Source organism: Periophthalmus magnuspinnatus, chromosome 14, assembly GCF_009829125.3.
Source record: "Periophthalmus magnuspinnatus isolate fPerMag1 chromosome 14, fPerMag1.2.pri, whole genome shotgun sequence".
NCBI lineage: Eukaryota > Metazoa > Chordata > Actinopteri > Gobiiformes > Gobiidae > Periophthalmus > Periophthalmus magnuspinnatus.
Window position 1 is genome coordinate 1,634,142 of NC_047139.1, and position 19,361 is coordinate 1,653,502.

General features: G+C 46.7%; 1 protein-coding gene across 1 annotated transcript; it reads right to left on the reverse strand.

Annotated features, from left to right (window-relative positions):
• Positions 1 to 169: 169 nt before the first annotated feature.
• On the reverse strand, positions 170 to 17,126 carry LOC117381563 (organic cation/carnitine transporter 2-like). Its single transcript, XM_055226687.1, has 10 exons — positions 16,719 to 17,126; positions 15,713 to 15,816; positions 11,175 to 11,329; positions 10,627 to 10,798; positions 9,729 to 9,855; positions 7,818 to 7,918; positions 5,629 to 5,843; positions 3,562 to 3,744; positions 890 to 1,025; positions 170 to 245 (listed from the first exon to the last, which is right to left on the reverse strand). Exons 1-10 carry the CDS (start codon positions 17,124 to 17,126, stop codon positions 170 to 172), a joined length of 1,677 nt encoding a protein of 558 aa, XP_055082662.1.
• Positions 17,127 to 19,361: the final 2,235 nt, after the last annotated feature.

A 19,361-nucleotide genomic window follows, 5' to 3' on the forward strand; every position in this document is an offset into this window, starting at 1 on the left:
GAACAAACACGTCAGACACGAGAGCCAAGAGAAATATGTCCTGGATCAGGACGCAGATGCAGACGCAGACGCAGACGCAGACGCAGACGCAGACGCAGACGCAGACACGTCTTTAACACTGGACAAAACTCTACAACAGAAACGACCTCGAATGTTTCAGGTTTGAGCTTTAGGAAACTGGAGACACAGCTCCTATCGATTCATCTTCATCTGTGACGCCTGAAGGAGTCTTCATCACACAGCAGCTAAAGAAGAGAGAGGAGAGGAAAGAGGAGAGGAAAGAGGAGAGGAAAGAGGAGAGGAAAGAGGAGAGGAAAGAGGAGAGGGGAGAGGGAAGAGGAGAGGAAAGAGGAGAGGGGAGAGGTCACAACACATTCAACTATTACAACCACATTTGACCAGGTCAAAGGTCAGTGGGTCATAATCTGGGTCATGATAAAACTAAACTGAGATCAACAGTTTTGACTTTAGGCTGTGGCTGAACTCTGACCTCTGACCTCTGCTCACATGTTTGACGTCTTTAGCAAAATCAGAGCAAAAATAGTGGAGCAAACTCTGGGCCGATATAAAATGAAACATGAAGGTCAGAGTCTGAGTCAAACCCACATTTGAACCAAAGGAAAAAAGATACACAAAAATGTGACATTTTATTCACTTTTTCCTCAAGTAAATCACACACCACAGTGGAAATGATGTAGTCCACTTTTAGTCCTGGTTTAGTCCTGGTTTAGTCCTGGTTCAGTCCTGGTTTAGTCCTGGTTTAGTCCTGGTTCAGTCCTGGTTTAGTCCTGGTTTAGTCCTTGGTTCAGTCCTGGTTCAGTCCTGGTTTAGTCCTGGTTCAGTCCTGGTTTAGTCCTGGTTTAGTCCTGGTTTAGTCCTCGGTCCGTACCCGGGGAAAGGCTGCATTTGACCCACAGTCTCGGGGAGGGGGAGTCCGCGGCTCTCGGGCAGCAGCAGACTCAGGGCTCCGGTCAGAACGGTGAGCGCCCCCATCAGGACGTACGGCAATGACACCCAGAACCTCCCTATGGAAATGTACACGAGGGAGGAGAGAGGGGAGGGAGAGAGGGGAGGGAGGAGAGAGGGAGGGGAGGGAGAGAGGGAGGGAGAGAGGGGAGGGAGAGAGGGGAGGGAGGAGAGAGGGGAGGGAGGAGAGAGGGAGAGAGGGAGGGGAGAGAGGGGAGGGAGGAGAGAGGGGAGGGAGGGAGGGGGGAGAGGGGAGAGGGGGGAGGGAGGGAGAGAGGGAGGAGAGAGGGGAGGGAGAGCGGGAGAGAGGGGAGGGAGGAGAGAGGGGAGGGGGAGCGGGAGCGAGGGGAGAGGGAGGGAGAGAGGGGAGGGAGAGAGGGAAGGAGAGAGGGGAGGAGAGGGGGAGAGGGGGGGAGGGAGGGAGGGAGGGAGGAGAGAGGGAGGGAGAGAGAGAGGGGAGGGAGGAGAGAGGGGAGGGAGGAGAGAGGGAGGGAGAGAGGGGAGGGAGAGAGGGAGGGAGAGAGGGGAGGGAGGAGAGGGGGGGGGAGGGGAGGGAGAGAGGGGAGGGAGAGAGGAGAGAGGGGAGGGAGGGAGGAGAGAGGGGGGGAGGGGGGGGAGGGAGGAGAGGGGGAGAGGGGGGGGGGGGGGGGGGGGAGGGGGAGGTGGGAGGGAGGGAGAGGGGGGGGAGGAGAGAGGGAGAGAGGGGAGGGAGAGAGGGAGGGAGAGAGGGGAGGGAGAGAGGGAGGGAGAGAGGAGAGAGGGGAGGGAGAGAGGGGAGGGAGAGAGGGGAGGGAGGAGAGAGGGGAGAGGGGAGGGAGAGAGGAGAGAGGGGAGGGAGGAGAGAGGGGAGGGAGAGAGGAGAGAGGGGAGGGAGGGAGGAGAGGGGGGAGGGAGGGGAGGGAGAGAGGAGAGAGGGGAGGGAGGGAGGAGAGAGGGGAGGGAGGGAGGAGAGAGGGGAGGGAGGGAGAAAGGAGAGGGGGGAGAGAGGAGAGAGGGGAGGGAGGAGAGAGGGGAGGGAGGGAGGAGAGAGGGGAGGGAGGGAGAAAGGAGAGGGAGGAGAGAGGGGCAGAAGAGAGAGGTGGTGAAAGAGAGAGAAAGAAAGAGGGGGAAGAGAGAAAGGGGCAGGGGGGGGGTCATGATACAAAGCGGCGGAAGGAGGCGTTGAAGGAGGCGTTGAAGGAGGCGTTGAAAGTCGTAGATCTTCAGTGAATCGCGTCTGAGACTCAGGACTAAATCTGTTACATAAAGTCTCCATCTCGTTTTATTCCTCAGGTGTTTTTCTCTGATTCAGACTCTAAAATGTTACATAACCCGACTTTATTCACCCAGTAACCGTCTGTTACCCATAAATATGTTGGCAACTTATATCTGCAAACTACAGTCTGGGGCTCAGCTGTGGCGCCCCCTGGTGTCCACAGTTAGAATCAAACAAAGAGTCGCTCAAACGTGTGAATGTTTGTGATGAACATCTGAACATCAGGAGCATCACAACAACCAGAGTCAGTTAATAAAACACAAGACTGAAACAAACTCCACACACACAGAGGACACTCTGTGGGACAGGCTGGACACTGTGTCCTCTGGTTTAATGATTCTAGTCAATTATTTAATATTTATTTTTGTTAAAATCAGGAGAAGAACAGTAAAAAAACAAGAAAAAACAGAGTTTCAGTACATGAAATATAAAGTGTGAAAATACAGAAGATACACACACATACATGACACACACACGACACACACACACACATACATGACACACACACACACACACATACATGACACACACACATACATGACACACACACATACATGACACACACACATACATGACACACACACACATACATGACACACACACGACACACACACACACATACATAACACACACACACATACATGACACACACACGACACACACACACACATACATGACACACACACACACATACATGACACACACACATACATGACACACACACATACATGACACACACACATACATGACACACACACATACATGACACACACACACATACATGACACACACACGACACACACACACACATACATGACACACACACACATACATGACACACACACGACACACACACACACATACATGACACACACACGACACACACACATACATGACACACACACACACATACATGACACACACACATACATGACACACACACACATACATGACACACACACACACATACATGACACACACACATACATGACACACACACACATACATGACACACACATACATGACACACACACATACATGACACACACACACACATACATGACACACACACATACATGACACACACACACATACATGACACACATATACATGACACACACACACACATACATGACACACACACATACATGACACACACATACATGACACACACACATACATGACACACACACACACATACATGACACACACATACATGACACATACACATACATGACACACACACATACATGACACACACACACACATACATGACACACACACATACATGACACACACACATACATGACACACACACACACACAGCAGTGTTTTCGTACCTAAATAAATGAAGTACGGGGCGATGATGCTGCCGAGTCGCGCCGCCATGGAGCAGGTGGCGAGGGCGGTGTTCCTCAGGACGGTGGGGTACAGCTCGGCGGTGAAGGCGTAGATGATGGTGAACGCCGTGGTCACCCCAAACTTCCCCAACATCTCCAGAGCGACGGCGAAGGACGTGAGGTCTGAGGGAACGACACGTGAAACCAACGAGTCAGAGCAGTGAAAGAAGAGGGAGAGTTAAAACTGTGAGAGTTAAAACTGTGAGAGTTAAAACTGAGAGAGTTAAAACTGAGAGTTAAAACTGAGAGTTGTCTGTGTCTCCTTCAGTCGTCCAGGTCTGATCCACAGTAAAAGCCTAAAGTAAAATCTTTCAACTGGACAAATCGTTGTAGTGAAGACGTTTCTCTGCTCGTCCACGTCTCTTCTTCAGTTCTGGTCACTGCTGGACACGACCTTAAATCTGTCTGAACTGGAAACAGCTTTTGTTTACAGTTTCTGTTTGAAGACAGATTTATTGAGCTACATTAAGTGTGCACTGTGCCTGAGACACACTCAACATATCCATACACCTCTTAGTGTTCACCTTCTTTAACTCTCCTCTCAAACCCTTTCTGTTCTGTGGCTCAGATCTGAACCTCACTCTGTTCAAAGGAGGTTATTGTGTTTGAGAAGGAGATGTGCTGCAGACTGTGGTCCTGAGCTGCTCTCTCTCCACAGAGTTGGTACATCCTCTTATGAAGTGGCTTCACTTCACTGAATGGAGGAGACACTTTACTTTGTTTGTGACTCGGGGTTTTGTCCTTTGGCTGAACCAGTTTCTGTCTAAAAGTGTTTGTAGGTTTGAAATAAACCGGAATTTCTTACTGTCTGAAAATTCTCTTAAGTCTTTCAGACACACCCTCTGTGTAAGGGATAGTTAAACTTTTCCCTCTAGGTTCAGGTTCACTGTTGTCCTGTTTTTTTAGAAGCAATTTTTGTTAGGAAAGACAATCCTTCCTTGAACAGGAATGGGGGCCTGAGACATCATCTATCCCCCATCTACAACTCCATCCTCAGACCCAAAACAAACAAGGGGAACAAAGAGACCAATAGAGCTAGGATGCTAGTAGGTGTGAAAGCACCTGCTAAGTACGACTGAGGCACAGTGCACACTTAGAGTAGCTCAATAGACCTCGTCTACAAACAGAAACTGTAAACAAAAGCTGTTTCCTGTTTCAGTGCAGTTAGCTCCTCCCTAAGGACAGATATAAGACCGTGTCCAGCAGAAATCTGACCAGAACTGAAGACACTTGGACGAACAGCCAAACGTCTTCACTCCTACAACTTTTTGTCCAGCTGACAGATTTAACTTTTGGCTTTTACTAGTGAGAGTTAGAACTGAGACAGTAAAAACAGAGAGAGTCAGAGCAGTGGGAGCAAATCACTAAGGAGACAATTTTTGAATAACCAAAATATCTTCCAATCCTCCTCCTTCCTCTTTTATTCTGCAAACAAACATTTACCTGTCAGACCCTTGGCCCACAGACTGTATGAAGAAATGGACCGAGTGAGTGTGACGTCACACTCAGCGCTCGGCTCCAGTCAAATGAAGCTCATCGAGGCCGGAGCAAATATAGCGGCGAATTTGGGGCAAAGTTCCACATTTGGAATTCCGACCGTGAGTATCATAGCAACCAAAGAGCCAATCCGGAGCAAAGCTGTTGAAGACAACGCCCCTTCCCACACGGCTGGTTTAGCAGGGAGGGAACGCTTAGCAACGCTGTCAATCAAACCTGTTGCTAACGCTAACAGACGCCTGATTTGTCTGTTATTAATGTTCATATCTTGATTTACAGACACAATAGTGAAATAAAAAGGATCATGTAGAGGGTTAATACGAACATTTAAGACCAAAATGAGTCTGAAGCAGCAGAGACAGAGAGAGGACACAGTTTTTCAATGTAAAGTGAATCAGAGCAAGAGTCGACGGAGCCGGAAGTGCGCCCATGTTCACTTCCTGTTTGTAACGTGGCGGCTAACAGGTTAGCTATGTCCATTTATAAAAACAGTCTGTGGTCATCACATACTTTGAGGTATGAAGGGAATGAGGAGCAGAAAGCCTCCGCACAGAACCAGAGACGAGGAGAGACAGAGACGCCGGGGACACCAGTGAAACATGACCCAAGACAGGACGTAGGCGGGGACCTCCACCAGCGCGGACAGGAAGCAGTTAAAGTACACGTCGCCATGGAGATTCGACGTGTTCAGAGAAAGGCCATAGTATGCGATGGTCACGCTGTTCCTGCAAAACAAAACACAGCCGTGGAGTTAATGTCTCACCGTCCTCATTCTGTGGACACTGGTCCTAAAAACGGGACAAACGGAACTAGTCCAAATGAAATCGTCTGCAGTTGTCCAAAGTTATTCCTCACTTACGTAGTCATTCCACACGTACTAATAAGTTTGAATGTGTTTTCACAAATTCCAGAGACCCGAGTTTTGCCTTAAAGTTTTACACTAAAACTAACAACAACAACTAGCATGCTAACCTGCACTTCCAGGTTATCAGGCAATAAAACACTTTATAATCAGATGCAGGCAGCACACACGGACTTATTTGGATATTTCTTATAAACCATATTGATACTGAGCAGCTGGTGTCGTTAACATTTTCTGAGCGTGTGATGCTAACGGAAGGCACTGCTCTGTCTGAGGCTTCGTTAGACTTTAATCTGAGTTTTGTTTGAACCTGATCTGACCATAAAGAGCTGACTTATCTGAACTACAACAGGTGAGCTGATTCGTGCTGTTAAACAAGTCCGTTTAAAATAACATTACAGCCACAAGCTAGTTAGCATTAGCATTAGCCAGCAGTTTTTGCGTAAAATCAGAAACTCCTAAACAGGACCATGAACGCTCGGAAAATGTGCTCTTTAAATCGCTTTTGGATTTTTCTTGAGTTTTCAGACAATTTTAAAACATTTTGTGCGTTGTGTCTCCATGGTAACTGCTGAGCATTCCACCATAGACATACATGTAGAACACCAAGTATCAATTATCATATCATGAGTTTTCAGTCGTATGTCATTTTCTTGTATGGGCGCCATTTTGAGGACTTTTGACCACTCAGAATATTGTGATATTCAGTGATTTTTTTTTCTTGCTTAGTATTTATTTATTTATTTATTTATTTCCCATTTAAATTATTTGCTAGTTTGAAATGTCTGTGTCAGAACTAGAGCTACATCAAGACTTTTATATTTTTATGAGAAAAATATTTATCAAATTCTATCAAATGATTATTGCTCGAATGCTGCCAAGTTTAAGGCTGAGAATGTTCCGCAGTGTTCTCCTCTCACAGCTGTCACCGGCCAATCAGGTGACGGCAGAGGCAGTTCTTCAGCCTGCAGGGGGCGCTCACCACTGTCGGGCGTAGCTCTCAGTGTGGCTTATTTTTACGGTGACGATAGAGTCTGGAACGCTACACGAAAAACACATTTTGACGTTCATGGCGTCTGGCAGCTCTTTGTTTGGAGCTGACCCCTGCACGACCTCGCCGCAAGAACAAGAACCGCCCCTTTTGTCTCGTTTTGTCTCGCGGTTTTCAGTCTTTTGACCTCGTTTTACAGTGTGAACCCAAACCCAAACCTGCGGGATTTATTTAAGAAAAATTCAAATCCAAAATTATGATCGTACCATTGACTGTACGTATAAATGGACATAGCTAACCTGCTAGCAGCCGCGGATCCAAACAGGAAGTGATCATGTGCGCACTTCCTGCTCCATCTGTGGCTCTTTTTCGGTCTTAAATGTTCGTATTAACCCTCTACATGATCCTGGGGTTTTTATTTCACTATTGTGTCTGTAAATCAAGATATGAACATTAATAACAGACAAATCAGGTCCTTCTTTCCCCGAGGTCGCTCCTGTTAGCGTTAGCGACAGGTTTGATTGACAGCGTTGCTATGCGTCCGCTCCGTGTTAAACCAGCGGTGCAGTTCACTTCTTTTACAGTCTGTGGTATATATTATTATTATTATTATAACGTGATCTTGGTGAGTTGTGACGGGACTTTCGGCTCCTTTACGGGATCCGAATCTTATGGAGCTGACTTAAAGACTTATTTATACGACACAATGTGAGAACTAATTTTATCTACAAGCTAATCCCGGGGAGAAACGACTAAAGCTCTGACGTGTTTCGAGACGTCGGCAGCTGCGGCGTGGCGTGTTTGTCCAGATGTTTGGGGTCGTCGTGTGAAAGTGCAGGGACAAACCAGATGATCCAGAGTGTGAGAGACATCCAGCGGAGGGAGCCCCAGCGCAGCAGGGCACAGATGTTATAGGACGTTTTCTTCTTCTCTGACGGAGGCGCGACCTGAAGGGCAACAGCAAAACACGTGAAAACAAACACAGGAATAGCACGGCGCGTTTTACACTGTTCTCCGCTCCGTGTCCTAACGCTGCTTCCTCACAGACGTCGTACGGCTCCAACTGAAGCTAATCGAGGCTAGCAGTTATAGCGGCTAATCTGGAGTGGAGTTTCATATTTGGAATTCCGACCACGGGTGTCGTAGCAACCGAAAAGCCAATCAGGAGCGAGGGTGTTGAAGGTAACGCCCTCTTCCCAACTGCTCCGCTGGTTTTAACAGAGAGCGGGCGCTTAGCAACACTGTCAATCAAACGTGTTGCTAACGCTAGCGGGAGTGGTGGCTAGCACGTTAGCTATGTCCCTTTATATATTCAGTCTGGTTTCTGGTTTATTCATTTCAGCTGCTCCGCGTCTGTATAAAATCTTATTGGTCTGTAGAATGTTGTGACATCATCCGTTGTTATTTCCATGTTTGTTACGGCGGTGAAAACGTTTAAATGTGTTCTTCCAGTTATTACCGACACTTTTACATTCCCAGAGTTCATCCGTCCTCATTCAACATGTCGCGTTTTTTTCTACAGCCTCATACTGCGTCTAAATGGGTCATACTTTCTTGTACTGGGTTGTAATTCCATGCCAATTTTCGATTAAGCTGTTCTCACGTGGAAAAGTTACACAGTGCACCTTTATTAACCATGTGCAGGAGCCTCAGCAGAACTTCACGTTTGCTCGGGGGGCTGACACACACTTTTTTCTCACGTGCTGAAACGCTAAAAACATGAGATGAGCAGGTTAATAATGAAACGGCGCGCGCTGCACACGACCTTTTACCAACGCTAACTGGTTTCGTCGAGCTCGTTTTATGACACGTTTATCTGTGTTTGAACGCGCTGAGGGGCAGTAGGTTGTTTGTTCATTAATGGCCGAGATGTTCAGTTGTACGTCAACCTTGTCCCTTCTCATAGAAACCAACTCCACTTTAAAATTCGACTTTATTTTCGGCGACTTTCACGCTCGTATTGGCATTAATTTACTAACGGGAAAGAGCTGACACATTGTAGACTGATTAGAAACGGGGGCGGTACCACAGCTGGAGCTCGCTAATGTGGGCGCTAACCACAGACACCCACAGCGTTCAGCTCTAAATGAAGCTCATCGAGGCTAGCAGTTATAGCGGCTAATTTTTGAGCCAAGTTCCATATTTGGAACTTCGAGCACAGGTATCATAGCAACCAAAGAGCCAATCCAGAGCGAGGATGTTGAAGGTAACGCCCCTTCTCGCCAACACCACTGATTTATCAGGGAGCGGGCGCTTAGCAACGCTGTCAATCAAACCTGTTGCTAACGCTATGATTTGTCTGTTATTAATGTTCATATCTTGATTTACAGACACAATAGTGAAAAAAAAAACAGGTTAATACGAACATTTAAGACCAAAATGAGTCTGAGTCAACGAAACCAGACGTGCGCTCATGCTAACTTCCTGCTAGCAACGTGGCGGCTAGCAGGTTAGCTATGTCCATTTATAAATACAGTCTATGGTGCTCAGATCACATGTCTCCTTACGCTACGATATTTGTGTTTCTGTTTAGATTCATTTCAGCTCCTGTAGTGACTCATAAAAGCTGATATGGATTTATTTATTTTTCTTTTACTGGAGTCTCATTTTGAACAACACTTTTTGAGACTGGATGTGCTGTGAAAGTGTCAAAAATCTATACGGGAGTCCTGACCGTTGTAGAGGAGGCCAGCGCCCCCTCCAGACCCCTTCCTGGTGCCGCCCCTGTTCACAAAAAAGAAACATGTTGAAGCTCACCTGTAGAGATTTGAAGATGATCTGTGGGGCGTCCATTTTGTTTATTTTTGCTGCTTTCTGTATTAAGACTTCGGCCTCTTGGATTCTCCCTTGGGACAGTAGCCAGCGAGGAGACTCCGGGACGTACCTGTGTAAAAATATTTATTTGGTCCTTTACAGATGGAGATGAAGTGAGAAGACTAAAGAACTGTGTAAATGTAAATAGATGTAAACAAACTGCTTTTTAATCTTGTTATTTAACTGTTTCTATGTTTATTACTTATTCAAGTTACAAATACTGCACAGGGATTTGCATAGATATGAAAAAATGGCTGTGTAACTTGTGTATCTCCTGATAAACTGATAATTTAAGACAGTCATACATTTTAATTTACCTTTTCGCCGTCCACATAAAATGACACGGCGGGCCACGTTTCGCCCACAGGCCTTGAGTTTGACACACGTGTCAAACTCAAGGTCAAATCATGATTTTGTTTATTGACCCTGTTAGACCCCGCCCACTTTCACTGTAATTTCAATTCAATTTTAATCCAGACAATGCAAACGGTGAATATTTATGTTTTAAAAAAGAGACACGTCCAACTCTCACGTCTAGGACTGAAGCTACATCTGAGTCTGAAGCCACGTCCGAGTCTGAAGCGGAGCCGCATTAAAGTCCTGTGTTTCATTGGAAAATTTGATAAAAGTTTTGCTGCTAAATCCTGATATAAAGTTGTGCTGATTTGTTAAAATGTTCAGTGTCATGTGACCGAGTCAAAACCCCAGTGAGTGTCTGAGGCTTTAGCGTGGCTCTGTGGTCCATCCGCCCGGTGCGACGCCCACAGGAGTTTCCTCGTCTGAAACGTCTCCTCAAGCATTTTTCCTGGACAAACGGTGGACGTACGGCCGACCTACCTACCACCAGAGCGGCACCAGGGCGAGGCTGGGGAGGGTCAGCCCCAAGAGCAGGTTCTTCCAGTCTCTGAGGAAGAACGCGAACAGCGGCAGCAGCATGTATCCAGCCGCGAAGAACAAGCAGACGCCCGCCGTGGAGAACGCCGTACGCACGCGCGGACTCAACACCTCCATACCTGCACCAAACACACGAGACAGTCACACAAGGACACACCCGATACTGATACCAGCATCGGTTCAAGTAGTAGTAGTAGCAGCAGCAGTAGGAGTAGTAGTGGTAGTAGACGCAGTGCAGTAGTAGTAGTAGTAGTAGTAGTTGTTGTTGTAGTAGCGTCCATCTATAGTTACGATGTAGATAATTATTTCTTTAGTTAAAACTAGACCATCTTAAGTTTAATATTTACAGTGGAACTCTGGGTAACCGAGTACAAACGGCATCACACGGCATCACATAGCAGCAGCAGCAGTAGTAGCAGTAGTAGTAGTAGTAGCAGTAGTAGTAGTAGTAGCAGCAGTAGTAGTAGTAGTGGTAGTAGCAGTACTCTGGGTTACCGAGCACAAACGCCGTCACATAGGAGGAGATCCGGCCCATGCCAATCACAAAGTAGAAAGCACAGAACACGGGCCACGACGGAGAGAAAATCTGAAGGAACGAAATCACGTTTGAGAGAGCGAGCGACGCGAACAGCACCACCTTCCTCCCAAACCTGCAACACAAGACAGTTTAAAGAGGAGGTACTGCACTTAAAGAGGAGGTACTGCACTTACAGAGGAGGTACTGCACTTAAAGAGGAGGTACTGCACTTAAAGAGGAGGTACTGCACTTAAAGAGGAGGTATTAAAGAGGAGGTACTACACTTAAAGAGGAGGTACTGCACTTAAAGAGGAGGTACTGCACTTAAAGAGGAGGTATTAAAGAGGAGGTTCTACACTTAAAGAGGAGGTACTGCACTTAAAGAGGAGGTACTGCACTTAAAGAGGAGGTACTGCACTTAAAGAGGAGTTATTAAAGAGGAGGTAGTACACTTAAAGAGGAGGTACTGCACTTAAAGAGGAGGTACTGCACTTAAGGAGGAGGTATTAAAGAGGAGGTACTGCACTTAAAGAGGAGGTATTAAAGAGGAGGTACTGCACTTAAAGAGGAGGTATTAAAGAGGAGGTACTGCACTTAAAGAGGAGGTATTAAAGAGGAGGTACTGCACTTAAGGAGGAGGTGCTACACTTAAAGAGGAGGTACTGCACTTAAAGAGGAGGTACTGCACTTAAAGAGGAGGTATTAAAGAGGAGGTACTGCACTTAAAGAGGAGGTACTGCACTTAAAGAGGAGGTATTAAAGAGGAGGTACTGCACTTAAAGAGGAGGTATTAAAGAGGAGGTACTGCACTTAAAGAGGAGGTATTAAAGAGGAGGTACTGCACTTAAAGAGGAGGTACTGCACTTAAAGAGGAGGTACTGCACTTAAAGAGGAGGTATTAAAGAGGAGGTACTGCACTTAAAGAGGAGGTACTAAAGAGGAGGTACTGCACTTAAAGAGGAGGTACTGCACTTAAGGAGGAGGTATTAAAGAGGAGGTACTACACTGAAAGAGGAGGTATTAAAGAGGAGGTACTACAATAAAAGAGGAGGTACTACACTGAAAGAGGAGGTACTGCACTTAAAGAGGAGGTATTAAAGAGGAGGTACTGCACTTAAAGAGGAGGTACTACACTAAAAGAGGAGGTACTACACTAAAAGAGGAGGTACTACACTGAAAGAGGAGGTATTAAAGAGGAGGTACTACACCCAAGGAGGAGGTACTACACTTAAAGAGGAGGTACTACATTTAAAGAGGAGGTATTAAAGAGGAGGTACTACATTTTAAGAGGAGGTACTACACTGAAAGAGGAGGTACTACACTTAAAGAGGAGGTACTACATTTTAAGAGGAGGTACTACACTGAAAGAGGAGGTACTGCACTTAAAGAGGGGGTATTAAAGAGGAGGTACTGCACTTAAAGAGGAGGTATTAAAGAGGAGGTACTGCACTTAAAGATGAGGTATTAAAGAGGAGGTACCGCACTTAAAGAGGAGGTACTACACCCAAAGAGGTGGTACTACACTTAAAGAGGAGATATTAAAGAGGAGGTACTACACTTAAAGAAGAGGTATTAAAGAGGAGGTATTGCACTTAAAGAGGAGGTATTAAAGAGGAGGTACTACACTGAAAGAGGAGGCATTAAAGATGTGGTACTGCACTTAAAGAGCAGGTACTACATTTAAAGAGGAGGTACTACACTGAAAGAAGAGGTACTATACTGAAAGAGGAGGCATTAAAGAGCAGGTACTACACTTAAAGAGGAGTTATTAAAGAGGAGGTAGTGCACTTAAAGAGGAGGTACTACACTTAAAGAGGAGGTACTACATTTAAAGAGGAGGTACTACATTTAAAGAGGAGGTACTACATTTAAAGAGGGGGTACTGCACTTAAAGAGGAGGTATTAAAGAGGAGGTACTGCACTTAAAGAGGAGGTATTAAAGAGGAGGTACTACACTTAAAGAGGAGGTACTACATTTAAAGAGGAGGTACTGCACTTAAAGAGGAGGTATTAAAGAGGAGGTACAGCACTTAAAGAGGAGGTACTACACCCAAAGAGGTGGTACTACACTTAAAGAGGAGGTATTAAAGAGGAGGTACTACACTTAAAGAGGAGGTACTACACTGAAAGAGGAGGTATTAAAGACGAGGTACTGCACTTAAAGAAGAGGTATTAAAGAGGAGGTATTGCACTTAAAGAGGAGGTATTAAAGAGGAGGTACTACACTGAAAGAGGAGGCATTAAAGATGTGGTACTGCACTTAAAGAGCAGGTACTACATTTAAAGAGGAGGTACTACACTTAAAGAGGAGGTATTAAAGAGGAGGTACTACACTGAAAGAAGAGGTACTATACTGAAAGAGGAGGCATTAAAGAGCAGGTACTACACTTAAAGAGGAGGTAGTGCACTTAAAGAGGAGGTACTACATTTAAAGAGGAGGTACTACATTTAAAGAGGGGGTACTGCACTTAAAGAGGAGGTATTAAAGAGGAGGTACTACACTTAAAGAGGAGGTACTACACTTACATTTTACTTCTATGGGGTATTCACTTCCAGCACGTGACATATTTCCTTTTATTGTTTTGAAAAATCAATATTTGCCCAAAACAACATATTAACATTTTATTAGTTTAGAAACAGCGTTAGACCACGGTACAAAGCTCCACCTACCTCCTCTTTAATGCCTTTATACCTCCATTTATAAAACATTTGTACCAGTTTGTTGCTGATTTTATTGTCTGTGTCTTTGGGCAAGACACTTCACTCCCCTTGTGTGTGACTTCAGTTACTCCAGGGCATCTGAGGTTTCACGGTGTCATTATATAGATAACAGTTTGTCTCTCAGACCAGCAGGGGGCGTAAGTCAGGAAGTCTATGGATTTAAATGATTATTATCTTCTGTGCTGCATTCACTTGGATTGAACTGTTCACATTGTTGGACACGATGACGACCGGAGTGTTTGAGAAGTTACCGGTCATAAAGTTAGAGAATTTACCAGTCAGTTTGAGCGGTTACTGGTCAGAGTTTGAGAAGTTACGGGTCAGAGAGTTTGAGAAGTTACTGGTCAGGGACTTTGAGAGGTTACTGGTCGAATAGTTTGATAGGTTACCGGTCAGGAGGTTTGAGAAGTTACCGGTCAGATTTTGAGAAGTTACCGGTCAGATTTTGAGAAGTTACCGGTCAGAGTTTGAGAAGTTACCAGTCAGGAGGTTTGAATGGTTACCGGTCAGAGTTGGAGAGGTTACCGGTCAAGAGGTTTGAGTAGTTACCGGTCAGAGTTTGAGAAGTTACGGGTCAGAGAGTTTGAGAAGTTACTGGTCAGGGACTTTGAGAGGTTACTGGTCGAATAGTTTGATAGGTTACCGGTCAGGAGGTTTGAGTGGTTACCGGTCAGAGTTGGAGAGGTTACCGGTCAGAGAGTTTGGGTGGTTACCGGTCAGGGACTTTGAGAGGTTACTGGTCGAATAGTTTGATAGGTTACCGGTCTGGAGGTTTGAGTGGTTACCGGTCAGAGTTGGAGAGGTTACCGGTCAGAGTTTGGGTGGTTACCGGTCAGGGACTTTGAGAGGTTACTGGTCGAATAGTTTGATAGGTTACCGGTCTGGAGGTTTGAGTGGTTACTGGTCAGAGTTGGAGAGGTTACTGGTCAGGAGGTTTGAGTGGTTACCGTTCAGAGTTGGAGAGGTTACTGGTCAGGAGGTTTGAGTGGTTACCGGTCAGAGTTGGAGAGGTTACTGGTCAGGAGGTTTGAGTGGTTACCGGTCAGAGTTGGAGAGGTTACCAGTCAGAGTTGGAGAGGTTACTGGTCAGGAGGTTTGAGTGGTTACCGGTCAGAGTTGTAGAGGTTACTGGTCAGGAGGTTTGAGTGTTTACCGGTCAGAGTTGGAGAGGTTACTGGTCAGGAGGTTTGAGTGGTTACCGGTCAGAGTTGGAGAGGTTACCGGTCAGGAGGTTTGAGTGGTTACCGTTCAGAGTTGGAGAGGTTACTGGTCAGGAGGTTTGAGTGGTTACCGGTCAGAGTTGGAGAGGTTACTGGTCAGGAGGTTTGAGTGTTTACCGGTCAGAGTTGGAGAGGTTACTGGTCAGGAGGTTTGAGTGGTTACCGGTCAGAGTTGGAGAGGTTACCGGTCAGGAGGTTTGAGTGGTTACCGTTCAGAGTTGGAGAGGTTACCGGTCAGGAGGTTTGAGTGGTTACCGGTCAGAGTTGGAGAGGTTACTGGTCAGGAGGTTTGAGTGGTTACCGGTCAGAGTTGGAGAGGTTACCAGTCAGAGTTGGAGAGGTTACTGGTCAGGAGGTTTGAGTGGTTACCGTTCAGAGTTGGAGAGGTTACTGGTCAGGAGGTTTGAGTGGTTACCGGTCAGAGTTGGAGAGGTTACTGGTCAGGAGGTTTGAGTGGTTACCGGTCAGAGTTGGAGAGGTTACCAGTCAGAGTTGGAGAGGTTACTGGTCAGGAGGTTTGAGTGGTTACCGGTCAGAGTTGGAGAGGTTACTGGTCAGGAGGTTTGAGTGGTTACCGGTCAGAGAGTTGTCCTGAAACAAAGGATCCCGCCAGGACTCCACAGAAGTTAATGGAGGAGGTCAGAGGGTTTTTCCAGCTGTCGTCACAAACCAGGTCCCACTGCAAACAAGAAGTACTGTGCTGAAGTACACATGTTCAATATCTGAGCTTTACTTAAGTACATTTACAGTGTATACTTTTCAGTTTTACTTCACGACATTTGAGAGCAGTATCTGTACTTTTACTTAAGTAACAGAGCTGAGTACTTCTTCCCCAACTGTGTTATTTAGACTAAACAAGCCACATATAAATATGTCATCCACAGTAACAGACCTGCAGGACTATAGATCCTCAGATGATCCAGAGATGATCCTCAGATGATCCTCAGATGATCCAGAGATGATCCAGAGATGATCCAGAGATCTTACGCTGATTTTCAGATCTATTAAAGCTTCAAATGTCGTCCATTTTCTTCCACTTCATCTGGGCCAGGTTTGAGCAGCGAGGCCTAGACTTCCCTCTTCACAGACACTTCCTCCAGCTGGAGCTTCAAATGTGGTGATTTTGATAAAGATTTGAGCAGAATTTTGTTCAACAGAAACAACTGAATCGATCGGGTTTTTTGGGTTGTTTTTTTCAGTTTTTATTTGTATATTTTTGTTAAAAATAAACCTCAGCCTTTTCTGCAGGTCTCACACTGACATAAAAATACTTTTACTTTTCAGTCCAGTTCAAAACTGCGGTGAAGTAAAAAGTACAGATACTGCTCTCAACTGTAGTGAAAAAGTCAAAAGTACACACTTTAAACAGCACGTGTACTTAAGTACAGTACTTTACTACTTGTACTGTTACTTTCCACGTGTCACACAGATGAGCGGATGTGACAAACACCTGTGGATGTTTTGTTTCTCTGGGACTAAAGTTGAAAACTTTGAAAATAAAAGCTGCGCATTTAGTCTCACGTGCCCCTCTGCCCCGCCCCAGCACGAGGCCCCGGGGCAGGAGCGCGCGCCCCCACTCACCTCTGTGATGATGGTGGAGGTGTACACGCTGGTGTCGTAGTCCCACCCGTCCAAACACGGCTCCGTCTCCAGACCGGACACGTTCACGTCCCCGGGCTCGAGGCCTCGCTCCATAAACTCCCGCAGCGCGCGGAGCTTGTACCGCGCGCACTGACTCGGCTCCGCGGCTCCGGACTCCCCGGTCCGCTCCGGCTCCGGGGGGATGCTGATGTTGACCCAGGCCGCGCTCAGGTTCGCTGCGGCGGGGATGTGGCAGCGGTGCGCCGGTGTGTCCCCGAGGAACACGATGGAGAGTCCGGTGAAGCCGCTGGGCACTATGGTCAGGGACAGGAGGAGGAGCACGCGCCACTGGTACGACTCCCACTCGCCCAAGAACGCGGTGGATTTGTCATAGTCGTACTGGGACATGGCGCAAAGCTTCAGGCGCAAAGGAGAGCGGACTGTTCAGAGAGGCGCATCTGGAGAGCGCACTTTTGAAAGGCTCAATAGCCCCGCCCCTCCGTAGATGCGGGTCACTCGGTGACAGGAGATTTACACAGAATCAACAGAAACAAGAGGCACGAGCACAGCGCCACCTGCCGGCGCGCGGCACTTTCCACTTGTATCTGTCCTGACATTTGTCATTGGGTCTCACGTTTGTCTCAGATTTTATCCAGACTCTGTCTCTGTTTTGACACTGTCAGAGTTTGTGTTTTGGGTCATTTCCTGGACACGTCCCTGCCCCGCGTCCCACAGACTGAAACAACATTAAACTGATCAACAGAGCGACAGAGGAAAAGACACCTGTCCACAAACCTGTCCACAAACACCAAGAGGAGGACAGAGTTTGAACCAGGGGGCGGGGACACCTTTAGGGGGCGGGGACACTTTTAGGGGGCGGGGCACCTTTAGGGGGCGCTGGAGCTGTGTGCGGGTCAGATCATTAGAGCGGCCAATGTGTGAAACTGAAAACTCATAAAACTGTTGATACATAAATAAACGAATGACTCTGAAAGTAGTGACCTGAGGACAGTGTGTTGTTCCTCTGGCGGGGCATCTGGCTCTTCTTGGTACTGTTGTAGTGGAGCGTGTTTACGCCACAGTCCTGATCCTGCATTTTAGAAATGAACAAGACCTGAGTCATGACTGAGTCCAAGGTCCAACTTCACACAGAAGCATTGTTCCCACACGTCCCCTGTGAAGTACTACAGAAGTACTACAGAAGTACTACAGAAGGAATACTGAAGGAATACTAAAGTAATACTAAAGTACCTCTAAAGTACCACTGAAGTACTACTGAAGGAATACTAAAGTACTACTGAAGTACTACTGAAGAACTACAGAAGTACTACTGAAGGAATACTAAAGTAATACTAAAGTACCTCTGAAGTACTACTAAAGCACTACTGAAGTACTGCTGAAGTACCTCTGAAGTAATACTAAAGTACCTCTGAAGTACTACTGAAGTACTACTAAAGTACTACTGAAGTACCACTGAAGTAGTACTAAAGTACCTCTAAAGTACCACTGAAGTATAACTAAAGTACTACTTAAGTACCACTGAAGTACTACTCAAGTACTTCTATTTCATCAAATATACTGATAATAAACTACAAATCAAAACAACATGAAGAAACATGTCTATAAAACAGGTCTGTGCACATAGACAGGTCTGTGCACATAGACAGGTCTGAGCACATAGACAGGTCTGTGCACATAGACAGGTCTGTGCACATAGACAGGTCTGTGCACATAGACAGGTCTGTGCACATAGACAGGACTGAGCACATAGACAGGTCTGTGCACATAGACAGGTCTGAGCACATGGACAGGTCTGTGCACATAGACAGGTCTGTGCACATGGACAGGTCTGTGCACATAGACAGGTCTGTGCACATAGACAGGACTGAGCACATAGACAGGTCTGTGCACATGGACAGGTCTGAGCACATGGACAGGTCTGTGCACATAGACAGGTCTGTGCACATAGACAGGTCTGTTCCAGGTTAAACTGCAGACGACCTGACGCTCCACCAGAGGGAGCCACAGGAGCCACAGGAGCCACAGGAGCCACAGGAGCCACAGGAGCCACAGGAGCCACTGAATGAGAAACAATAGACTTCATTCTGTGGCCTGGACTCAGACTTGGATTGTGTTTAAAGCTCTTAAGTCCCCAACAGAGGGTCAGAAGAACAGAGGGTCAGAGGAACAGAGGGTCAGAAGAACAGAGGGTCAGAAGAACAGAGGGTCAGAGGAACAGAGGGTCAGAAGAACAGAGGGTCAGAAGAACAGAGGGTCAGAGGAACAGAGGGTCAGAGGAACAGAGGGTCAGAAGAACAGAGGGTCAGAAGAACAGAGGGTCAGAGGAACAGAGGGTCAGAGGAACAGAGGGTCAGAAGAACAGAGGGTCAGAGGAACAGAGGGTCAGAAGAACAGAGGGTCAGAAGAACAGAGGGGAGGGTCAGAGGAGCAGAGGGGAGGGTCAGAGAAGCAGAGGAGAGGGTCAGAGGAGCAGAGGGGAGGGTCAGAGGAGCAGAGGGGAGGGTCAGAGGAGCAGATTGTGCCGTGGGGAGGGTCAGAGGAGCAGATGGTGCCCTGGGGAGGGTCAGAGGGGTAGAGGGGAGGGTCAGAGGAGCACATGGTGCCGTGGGGAGGGTCAGAGGA

Bases quoted from the DNA above. Each gene is read 5' to 3' on its own strand.
- LOC117381563 (XM_055226687.1), bottom strand. From the start codon at position 17,126: ATGTCCCAGTACGACTATGACAAATCCACCGCGTTCTTGGGCGAGTGG. The intron at 9,856-10,626 runs GTAGGTAGGTCG...ATTTTTACACAG, and splicing joins GCCCTGGTGCCGCTCTGGTG to GTACGTCCCGGAGTCTCCTC. The intron at 3,745-5,628 runs GTATGTGATGAC...TCGTTCCCTCAG, and splicing joins CATTCCCTTCATACCTCAAA to ACCTCACGTCCTTCGCCGTC.